Source organism: Topomyia yanbarensis, chromosome 3, assembly GCF_030247195.1.
Source record: "Topomyia yanbarensis strain Yona2022 chromosome 3, ASM3024719v1, whole genome shotgun sequence".
Taxonomy (NCBI): Eukaryota; Metazoa; Arthropoda; class Insecta; order Diptera; family Culicidae; genus Topomyia; species Topomyia yanbarensis.
The window spans coordinates 382,054,747-382,066,910 of NC_080672.1; the positions used below are offsets into that span (position 1 = coordinate 382,054,747).

Here is a 12,164-nt window from a genome sequence, read left to right on the forward strand (position 1 = left end):
TTATATTAATGTACAATTGTTATGTCGTAGTCGTATGTCAATGGAGTTGCGAGTAGGTGTAGGCGGTACGTTTGATTTGGTCCGCTCTCCATTGTCCATTCATCGGATTATTTTTATAACAGTTGCATTATCGAATTGCTGTAGAACTGGCACATATAATGGGAAAGAGGGTAATTGATTGTATCGCGCGCAATTTGATCCTTCCTATGATTCGTTGGTCATTTTTTTCCGGTGTTCAATTACAGCATTCAATTTGGTTAATTCGGGAAGTCTCGATTAATTTACGCACGCAAATCATACATTCCCGGTTAGCATAGCCCGACAATTTTTTTTAATATCCTAGGAGTGTTGTTTTCTTCTACTTTATTAATTTGTTTTTGGTACTTGTAGTAGCTTGCCTTTCTAGTACTCATGCATACCAGAAATAATCTCGGTCAATTCGGCATGTTATCTTTTCTTGCTATTTCTTAAATTGTTCACGTTTTTTTCTTGCTATTTCTTAAATTGAATTCATATCAACACTCGCTAACGCAGTCAATTGCATATACTCTCATATACGCTCACATTCTCTCTTATTTCAAACGTACACACGCTTGTGGGATTGGTGATAATTCAAACCGGTCACAAACGTGAACATGTAGCTACGATTATCTACACATACTTATGTCCGCGATCTCGTCAACATTGAAACATACCGGTAATAAAGTGATCGTTTTAACCCTTTAAATTTACAAACGCGGGCTCAAGAATGAACCCAAGAACGTCCGTGTTTGCGCAATCATGTATTGGTCACGTCCGAAAGTCCCTACCCTCGATTTTAGCAGCCTAGACTCACGCCTTCCGGTAGACTAATCAAAAAAAATGTCGCTCATATCTACTAGACATGACCTGGAACTCTAGTGATATGGGGAAACTTACTCTCTTCTAGCATCTGAACCATGCACTAAAAATTAAGTATCAGATTTATGGTCCACGTGATCATTCAAAAACACACGTGAATATGCGAACGACTACACGACTATAAAACCGAATTCATACTCACGCTAGCATACGTAACATACAAACAACCTTCACGATCAAACGCGTTAACAGATGCTCGAGCCTTTCGCGATTATCCACAAACGCCTAAGCCCGCGATCTCCCAAACATGAAAAAAACATGGTGATTATGTGAACGTTTTAGCACTTCCAGAGTTCAAACGCGTTATCAAGAGTAAACCTACCAGCACCCGTGTTCGCGCGATAATGGATCGATAGCGTCCGGAAGTCCCTCGCCTTGATCATAGCAGCCTATGTCCATACCAGCAATGAGACCCACAAAACCGATGCTCATTTCCACTAGACAACAATCCATGGCGACATAACCGGGAAACCTAGAGATACGGGCGAACTAACTCTCTTCTAGCGTAAAGTAAACCTTTACTTCATACTGTCGGAACCGACTAACGGCGTGTCGGTTCCGACAGCATGAAGTAACAAGTTACTTTACGCTTGTCGGGACATGCCGTTGACTCAGGTGTTTCGTATTTTTAATGCCAAAAGACCTTGACTCCTACGGTAGAAGACAAAGGGTTAAGTCGCCGGTAAACTACAAGTTTGCTCAAATGACCCTTCCAAGCTTTTCTAAACTTTCTCCCTTCAACTCCTTGCTCTCCCTTGAGCACTATGGCTCTTAATATTGAAAACTATTCTACACCTTCCAGTCCCTTGCTGATTAAATGCCGTAACCAGAGTTGACAAATTGACTCAATAGGTCGTTAAAAAAAATTGTTAACACAAGAAAATGGTAAAAATATTATTGTGATGAACTGCCAAAAACTTATAAAAATACAAAATATACGAAAAGCGCACCCGTAACCGAATGGTTATGTCGGTGACTGTCTTGGTACATTACGTTATTCAAATTTGCGATCTATTGTTACTATTCGAAAGTGTCTTTCAGTCTGTCTTTTCGCTATGACTTCGCGTGCATTATTTCAAGTACACCGGCAAACCGCACAGGAAGGCATTCATTACCAACCAGCCACAATTAGTAATTGTAGGCAGATAGCTAAATCGGGTCGACCGTCAGGTTGTCTCGGCCATCCAATCAACAACCGGTTCAAAAGCTACCAAATTATGCCGTCATATTTTACCCGTTCAAGAAGATACGACGAAGAGAACATTCAAAAATCAGGTCTTTCTTGTTTTCACCGACCTTTACTACATAGCTCTGAATGCGTTATTGTGATTCCTAGCGATAGTAACAATGTTCAGGTATGTATGCGCCTATTTCATACGATGTTGTTTAGTTTCGTACAATTTGCTTCCCGCTGATCTCAATCTTAACAATCGGCTGTTATTTTGATGATGGTGATCGCATTTTCCTGGCAATCTCACAAAATACTTCCCGTTAATGGGTAGACCGTCACGTTTCGCCTTTCCCCCTTCACATTTACCAATTTGCGCATCCGCAAGCTCACTTCCCCCTGTTTTGATTTTTACGCTGCTCTCTAAAACTTGTGTATGTGCACGGTTTGCACTTTCACTAAATTACTAGATAAAATGACTACGCAGATGTGGTGTGTAGGTAGAAATAATAGAGAATAAAACATTTTGAAATTAGCTCCAAAATTTGAATGAAAAAATCGGCAGATTAACATGTATATTTGGTTTGGTCCACGAAGCCAAGAAGCATGTGTGTTGATACGTCCTTTCCTTTGCATCCAATCCATCTATCGTCACAAACGACTTGGATGTCTTTTACGGCTATTTTGACAAACAATTGGTCCAGTTTCATGCGAATCATCTTAATCAGTTTTGTCGAAAAGCCATATTCAAGCATTGTGTCGCAGTTCGTTTGGTTTCACTAAATCGTACGCTGCCTGAAAACCGACAAACTGATGGTGAGCCCGCTTGTTGTATTTCCGGAATTTAAGCATTATTTGTCGCAGGATCCTTTGTTGATCGTCCTTCTCGTTATCTGATTCGAATATAAGTTTAATTTGCGTTGATCTCGATTATATGTACGCATCAGCTTGATATATTTGTTGTCCGAATAAAAACCGAAACCGTGGTTTGGCATTTACCCTGAACCTGTAAGTAACTCTAGGAAGCAAACTGTTCGAGAATGAATAAAAACAGCCGTTAGCTTTTCTACCGATGCACCGTCAACAACAACCGTAGGTAACATAATGCTTCTTACAACCACTTATCGACGAGCCGGTCCGTGAACTTCGTCCGGTTTTGGCAGTCTTTATTTTTTGCTCTACTCTTTCCGCTATCTTTTCCGTCAAGAAGGAAGGAAACGCATCGATAAAAATGTTATAACTTCCTCTTTTGCCAAAAACGAACGCATGAAATGATTACCCACTTGCTGGCGTATCGTACCTTCGATAATCGTAGTTCAGGTTTCGTTTGGATTGTTTTGGCAGTCCATACAAATACATTTCCCGTTCAAGGTTCGTTTTCTAGGATAATTCGTAAGCAGCATTGCATATTTACAGATTCGATGCTTAAGACGATAACCATGTTTTTTTAGATTGACAATACGATTCGTAAACCTTCGGATAATGAATGATTGGATATCAGCTAGTGTTTGAATCTGATTCGGTTTAGAGGTCACAGGACGAAGTGTCATAGACAAATGCAATCTATATAACAATACCTTCGTATTATCCATGCTAATGTCGCTGGTTTTTCGATCAAACATTCCTGGTACATCCGCCGGCTCAAAGTTGGTACGAGCAAGATAAGATTAGCCAGCCAGGTCGACGGTAATAACCTCACCAACATACATCACAGCAATGTGTAGGTCGAAGCCCCGACAGAGCTGACTCGGAGAGACGAACAAAAAATAAAAGTTAACGGTCCTTCCAGAAGAGTTCCATCAGCACTCATTCACTCTATTTTGCGGTACAAAAGGCCGCAAACAATCGGCAAAAGAAAACTGGAAAAAAATCGCTCACTGCTGGCTGCTTCATCTTCTTACCGCCAATTGGCTGTTTCCTATTCGCCCCGTCCGGCGACCACCGTTACCACCCACTCGGGCATTTGTCATCTTCCTCCCTCCCCCTTTCAACTCGACGGGCGCTTTATTATATTTATTTATAAAATTAGAAACACGGACCAGGCACGGGGCAGACAACGCCCAAAAGAAGACGAGTAAAAACATCCACCAGAAATATTTGGCTGCATTTTTCGTGTCATATCGAACCATTTTCGTCGGAAAAGTTAAGCTTTTTTTTCGTAGTATCCTGATCCTGGCGCCCGTCATAACATTTCAAACCTTCCAATAAGAAATTCGTTCACGCAATGAAAATATTGCCATGTCTTGTTTGCATTTTTGCTAACCCCACGCATAGAGAAAAGTTCGACATCTTGAATTTTTCCGAAACGGCCGGCTTTTCCTAGGCCGTACCTCTGCTCGGCCCATTCCATTTTGCACAGCAGTTCGAAGAGAACCGATTTTCACTCACCCATTTTGGCTACTGGATCAAGCTACTTTTCCTGTTGTTGCCAGGTATTCGCCGATTTTCACTTCGATTTTTTCAGCAAATCTGTCTCCCGTTTCGCTTTACTAGGAAAAGCAGCGAATGGTAAAGAATAATATAACTCACTTCATTAACCACTTAGTTATACTTTGCACCAAAAATCACTTTTTTATCTACGAAAATAATTCTCATCATCCTTCGAAAATCTACACCTAATCCATGAAAAACCTCTAGAACCTGACTCTTCCAAAATAAAAAAAAATCCACCTTATCTTTTTTTCCTTTATACACGACTCTTAATACACCAGAAATCCGATTACAAGTAACAACATTCACTGCTTTTATGAAGCACACCGAACCGAAATGATTTTACTTCACTTTTGAAGAAGATTCCTTTTTTCTCTTGCTCGACGCAACGAAGAAAAAGACCGAAACCTGACTGAACTGACTGCTGACTGAATGCTGAAGAAGACGTGCGAATCGAACACGATCGCTTCCATCCATTCAAGTCCATCACAGCCACCAATGCACTTCACTGTTGGGCACAGCACCAACCACATACACAGGCATCTGCTCGTGTGGGCAGGGTTGCCACTATTTTTCAAAGAATATCTGACAGATCAACTCTCGACAAACATATGATTACGGCCTAAAAGCCAACTGTCAAAATCCACTTTTAATGGAAATTCCAGACAAACCGTTACTAGCTGAGAACAGTTCACAACAGTTTATGAAAGAGAAAACTTTTCTCTTTCGTTTATTACCAACATCTGTGATTGGCATGTAACGGGTTGTCCGGAATTTCCATTCAAAGTGGATTTTGACAGTTGGCTTTTAGGCCGTAATCATATGTTTGTCGAGAACTATACAAAATGTCTGGTAAAATCTTTCACTTAGCAGCGTCAATGTCATCAAAATTTATCAATGATTTTTGATAAATTTGAGAAAATATGCCCCAAATTTTCAAAATGTGTGTTTAAAAATCTGGCAGAATGGGAAGTTTGTCCTTTTGTCTGAAAGCTGCAAAAAGCTCTGGCAGTGCCAGATAAATTTGACATTATTGCATCCCTGCGTGTGGGGAGTGTGTTGCACTAACACAAACACCACGAAACAATGACGTCTCTTTGACATTTTGCGGAGCAACATCTCTAGCCGAACTCTTGAAAATGGCCTAACTTTTCATTTAGCAACGAAAGTCGAAAAAAATTTCATTCTCTTGGCAAAGCTTGCAACAGACAGTTGGGAAATTGGAACCCGCAATGGAACGACGGCAGCTCAAGACGAGAGCCAGAAAATCGACTGGTGGTCACGACAACTACCAAATGTAAACATTGATATGAAGATTGCAAAGGAAGTTTTAGATCAATAATTGAATAATAATTATAATTATTATTCATGATACACGATCATAGTAAAAAACTAATAATTTTATTTCGTCCGATTGCGTACATTTTTTCTACTTGGACACTCCGCACAAGTAACCCTTATTGTTTATAAGGGTTTACTGTTTATGATTCAAGCGCTTACCACAGAAAAAAAAAATGTTGGTAAAAATAAGAGTTTTTCCCTCTAAGCAAAAAACAACCAACGCATGCTCTTAGTTTAAAAATAAAACTTTTGTTTTGAGTACCATTCTTCATTTGCTTAAAGGGAAAACTTTTTTTTGATTATTATTCTTGATTAATTTAAAAGTTTTACTTTCAACCTAATAGTTGGCGTTGGTTATTTTTTGCTAAGAGCGGAACACTCTTACTTTTACCAATATTTTTTTTTCTGTGTGTAACGACCTGTTCAGGGTATCATCCAAACAATATGTGGAATCGTTGCACTATAAAGTTCGTGTAAAATATTTTTTTTATTAAGGAAGTATTCTTCAGGTCTGATAATACAGTCGTGATTCACTGGTTGGGCCACAGCATTGTCCAACTAACGAATTTGATTCGCTAGTTGGACCGACTGACAAATGTCAAAAACTCACCAAAGGAGATGTTGTCAGTGTAAATGCATCTGTTCACATCTCAAAACATTGTCAGATTGATTGTCAAAGTTAGTTTGACACGAGATTTTGACGTTCAGATGCTTTTTAGTTGGACAATGGTCCAACTAGCGGAGGTCCAACTAAAAAGCGGCCCAGTTAAAAAGTGTCCAACCAGCGAATCACGACTGTACACCGAAAATTTGAAGAAATATTTTAAATTTAATTTGATGACCAGATTAGCCCTATTGAAAATTCAGATTGGCCCTGTATGTAAATTATGGTAAAGTTCGGCTTGGAGCAGTTTTAGTTTCGATTAATTCATCGAGTAGGTGCTGCACGCTATATATTTTACCTTTCTCCACGATACCCCGAGAATGAGTCAAAAGAACTCAATTTTAGGTAGTTTTTCGATTGCGTGTACGTTGTAACCATGAAGTGTTAAGCGGCCCTTACACCACAGACTAACAGACATAACACTATGGGGGAATTCCCGTAAAAAACATCAATCCGACAATTTTCCCAGAACACTAGCTCCACCTTTTATTCACAGTCCCAAACAATCATTTACCACTGGGTTACCCCTCAGGTTTGGGAACAATTTTTCACTAGTGGTCTATCCCCCATATGCTTGTTCATATGTCAGTGGCGCCATAATTTTAAATGTGGCCACAGTCCCAACTACAACTACAAACTCATTTTAAATAAAATGACCGTTAAAGCGGGTGAAGCTTTGTTTTTGAGTGTTATGAGTGTCTGTTAGTCTGTGCTTACACGTTCAATATTTTTGTCAAAACACAGTATTGACGAAATTGCTTCAATACGTCGATACCATTTGAAATTCACATCGTCAATACGTCAATACTTCCATTACACATGCAATACTTTTGTCAATACTCTCAAGTATTGACAAAAATATTGAACATGTAATGGCCGCTTTACAATTTACCAAAATTATTGCGGGAAAGCAAAATAGCAATTTTCAACGCTTTGGTATGCGCGGGAGTAGGGATGAGGTTTTAGAACCCTATTTGCTCGCGGCGATGCAAACCAGTGGGAAACAAAATTAAAAACCCCAACAGGTGGCTTTCGGGGAGTGAGATGAGATGAGAGGAAAATTAGACGAGTGGACCGAATGTTGGTTGGGGAACATGACTGAAAGGAGAGGATCGAAAGCCTAGTTGGAGCCAAGAAAACGAGACGTAGTTCTCTTGTATCTAGACCGTGGAAGTGAAAGCATCATTTTACCAACCAAGTCAGAGTTTTACGCTAAGTGCATATTAAGGACGGCTAGATAGGCTGAATGCCCCGGTCACTTCACTGATAATTGTGAAGTTTAGCCAAGATCGGACAAAGAGACTTCTCGCCGTAATAGTGCCCTGTGCCGGAACGGCTAACAAGTAAAGGAGACCGTCGTCGCAGATCCTGGTGGAAAAATCACGCTTCAACTTCCATCTGCTAATCGCCAAGGACGAGGTGGTCTGCGGACCGCGATAGACTGTCCAGAGAGTCCTCAACTTACCCGGTATTAGTACCTCTGGAGAAACCTGTTCGCCTCATGGTCGTGATTCGCAAGACCTTGAAGTAACCATCCGCTACCCAACCTAGGCTCTCGCATTGCCCCGCCGCGTGCTACGGTGAAGGAAACCCGTCGTTAGCAACAAGTGGCCATCGCGACAAGGACCAAAGCCGCCCCGTCGGCTGCCGTTGGTCTGACCAGTAGCTTGGGGTTTAGACTGATTCCCCTTCCGGGTCTCGGAAAGCAATCCTCGAGGGCTAAGAGAGCCGTACCAGATAACCGGTAACAACGTATACACGGATACGAAAAACTACCAAAAGTTGAGCTCTTTTGACTCAATCTCGGGGTATCGTGGAATATGGTAAAATTAGGTAAACCGTGTTGAAGGTAGTTTCCCTTTAACCACGGCTAAAACAACAACTCATTGACAGGTTTTTATACTCAACATTAGTTAAATATGCCTAAATTTAAGTTTAATCTATCTAATTTTGAGTATACCTCAAACAACTCAAAAGTACCTTATTCCCTGGAAGGCATCGACTGAGTCGAATCTCTCTCTCTTTGTTTTTGACAACCAGCCCTCTGGCAACCCTATACCATCATATGGAGTTTGACAGTGACCTACATATATGGGGCTTGCAGCTATAAACCCCCAAACAAAGAATTATGTTCGGCACTATACACGATATTCAAGCATTCCACACGACGTTTTGCATCTTGTGGGATGTTTTAACATCATATTATCCAGGAAATTAACATTTAGTAACTAATTACAGTTTTTAACCAAATGATTCAAAATTATTGTTTTGATTTTCATGGTAGTGATGCTGGCTGCACAGATACGTCGTCCTTGATAGGAGGCTGTTGACAACACTAACGGCCAATATCTTCACTGGATGAAAACCGATTTTCGCTTAAAACTTGTTTTCATATAGCTGAGGAGCAATTAGTGGAAAACCGGTTTTCAGCAAAAACTGGTTTTCATCCAAGTGAAGAAATTGGCGACGCAAGATTCAAAACTACCCGAATAGAAATGCACAACAGTATTACAGCATTTTTTATTGTTACATTACAACGAAAGACAATGTTATTGTGGAAAATTTACAATGGAAATATAATCACATTTGTTGTTTCTACATCCAATTTCATTGTAAACCCGATTTTTTCATGGAAAAAAGGGGGGTCGTTAAGGGATGTAACAATAAAAAAATGGATCTTTTCCCATACATTCTAAAATCAAAAACATCGATTTACATTGTTTTTCAGTTGTAGATTTTGGAGGCATGTAGCACTGCACCATAAGTACATTGATGTTACAAGAAAAGTTGTTGTTAACAAATAAAACCGTTGTAAATTCAACGTTTCTACGATCAATTTCGATATTACTTTCTGTTCGGGTATCTAAATTTAAATTAAAAGAACTTATTCTGCGGGTTGTTTTATTTTTCCGTGTACACACTTAAAATCCATTACCTACCAGTAGGTAATTTTAATTTGCTGTCCTTATTTCACTGCCGGAAAACAAGGGAGAGGGAATGATTTTTTACTCAAAATTAATGGGATGAATTTTAGTCGGCTTTGGGGAATATCTCATTATTTTTGGGTAAATTTGGACTCCCTCTCTTTCGTTTTTCGTTGGAGGAAGTAGGATGCACAGATTTAAAATTACCTACTGCTACACGGAAACGAAAAACAACCTAAAATTGAGTTCCTTTGACTCAATCTCGTGGTATCGTGGGGGAACTTAAAATTAGGTAAACCGTGTTGAAGGTAGTTTCCATTTAACCACTGCAAAAATTATAACTCATTGATAGGTTTTTTATATTCAAATTTAAGTTGAATTTACCTAATTTTGAGTATACCCCAAATAACTCAAAAATACCTACCTCCACGGAAGACCTCGACTGAGTCGAATCTCTCGTTCTGTTTTTGACAACACTAATAAGTGCGAAAGCAACGCACAACTCAAAAGTAAGTTAAAAGAACTTATTCTGCAGGTTGTTTTATTTAACCGTGTAGGTAATGCAAGTTTTCTGTGCACTGAAAATGAAAGTTACTTATTTTTTGGGTTAAATTTGCTCACTGGGAAGTTTATACATGGGCAACCCAAAATTAGGTAGAAATTTGAACATGGCGATTACCCATAATTTGAGTTGGTCGCTGTGAACTTCGTGCTGGGTAAGAATTGAATAATGACGTCTACTCAAATTCAAGTTCATCGCTTTGTACTTATATTTTGGGTAGCCCATTTCAAACAAAGTAGTAGGTAATGTTTTTGACAGCCATTTTTATTGTTGTGAATAAAATTGCATGAAGTGGCTCTGGAAAAGAATGGTAATTATAATGCAATAATTTCAATTAAAATTAATGATTAATTTATTTCAGCCTAGAAACTTAGGATAAAGCAATTAGCGCTGGATCTAAAACATGAGTCGGTGAGTACTGAAACGTTGTTTATTTTTTGATTGTGGGTTCATGTTGAGTTGCTCATATCATTTAAATAGCGGCCACCGCATCATTCCGAAACCTGATCGGACCTCGAAAGACACATTGAACTCATGATGGGACGTTGATGATTCATATTTTTTGGAAATGTCTGAAATGCATATCGCTAGAATTAAAATAGAATATAACTACTAGAGGGCAATGGCAGCGGCTAGCGGTGATTAATTATTTTCTCGCTCTTACATATGATGGGCCCATTAGATTGACATTTGTTGCCCCTGACACACGCAGGTTAAAGTAATGAGTAACAATAGCAGCTACAAAGTGATACAGTTTGGCAATTATATACCAAATGTTCCAGGCTGCAACAATTCTAATTCGAGTCTATTGATCAAAAGCAGGTAAAAACCTCAAGCGGTGTGAATTTAGTAAACGGGGTAATTCTAAAAGATGCGACGAAATGTTGAATGATAAAAGGTCGAATATAGCAAATGATTGAAAATAACAAAGGTTCCAATGTTACTAAAGGTTTAATGAAAAACCTATTTTAATCCACCTAGCGGTGCAATTGTGCCTTTCTCAATTATGAATCACGAGAATGTGTGCGTTGTTTATATTCATTAAAAGAGTTCGAGTTCTAAAATTTTGAAAAAAAACAGCCACGGTAATATTGAACTGAAAAAAGGTGCGAAATCGGCAAAGTCCCAAAAAGTCGATTTTTATAAAAAAAATTTTTTTCGAGATAACATAAAATCTCGACGTTTCATGCATTTTAAAGATGTATGGCATCAAAAATACGAATTCGATTTCTGAAATATCATGTGGTCCCCCCTTTGAAAAAAAATTTGAGTTCCGGCTTATATGGGAATTTAATATGTGACCGGACGGTTTAGTCTATATTTCCGGAACCATATAAGCGATCCGTACGAAATTTTATAGACATCTATGGGGATATTATAGCTATCATTTGGGACTAAGTTTGTGAAAATTGGCCCAACCATTTCCGCGAAACTGATGTGAGTTCGAAAATTTTGAAAGATGGCCGCTTTTCCCGGGCACTTCCGGAACCGTCTATGGTGGTTAATGTAGTCAACGAAAGTTTGGTTGGCCGTCGGTGACCTAGAACAGCAAATTTAAGTTGTTTGAGAGACATTTTAGCGAAATTTTTACCTTTTTTGCTTTCATCGGAGTATCGGTTTGAATCATAATTTGCTATGTGATCGCACGCCACAACCTGTAACTCCGGAACCGGAAGTCGAATCGGGATGAAATTAAATAGCCATTTACAGGGACGCAATACCTTTCATTTGAGGCCAAGTTTAGTCGAATCGGTCTAGCCATCTCCGAGAAACCGATGTGACTGTTATTCTGAATTTAGATACTTCCGCCGGGGCTTCCGGAACCGAGGATGGTGGCCAATGTGGCCAAATAGACTTTGAATGGATGTTAGTGACCTAATACTACAAATCGAAGCAGTTGTGGTCATATTTTGGAAATTTTTTCACCTTTATACATTCATTGCAGAATTTATTAAAATCGACATTTTCTGCGTGTTCGTACTTATCACCCTGTAATTCCGGAACCGGAAGTCGGATCCGTTAGAAATTCAATAGCAGCCTATGGGAACGTTGCACCTTTCATTTGAGACTAAGTTTGTCAAAATCGGTTCAGCCATCTCTGAGAAAAATGAGTGACATTTTTGGTCACATACACACACACATACACACACACATACATACATACACACATACATA

At 39.2% G+C, this 12,164-nt stretch overlaps 1 protein-coding gene across 4 annotated transcripts in view; it reads right to left on the reverse strand.

Moving 5' to 3' along the window:
- LOC131693664 (actin-binding LIM protein 2) overlaps window positions 1-4,981 on the reverse strand; it is a 61,433-nt gene extending 56,452 nt beyond the window's left edge. For 2 of the 4 annotated variants that reach the window (XM_058981697.1, XM_058981696.1), the window contains exon 1: window positions 4,457-4,957. In XM_058981697.1, the coding sequence (XP_058837680.1) occupies window positions 4,457-4,460 (4 nt within the window). In that variant the 5' untranslated portion in view covers window positions 4,461-4,957. Of the gene's footprint in view, window positions 1-4,456 lie in introns of all 4 variants that reach the window. The other 2 variants (XM_058981695.1, XM_058981698.1) reach the window with 2 other exon arrangements.
- Window positions 4,982-12,164: the final 7,183 nt, after the last annotated feature.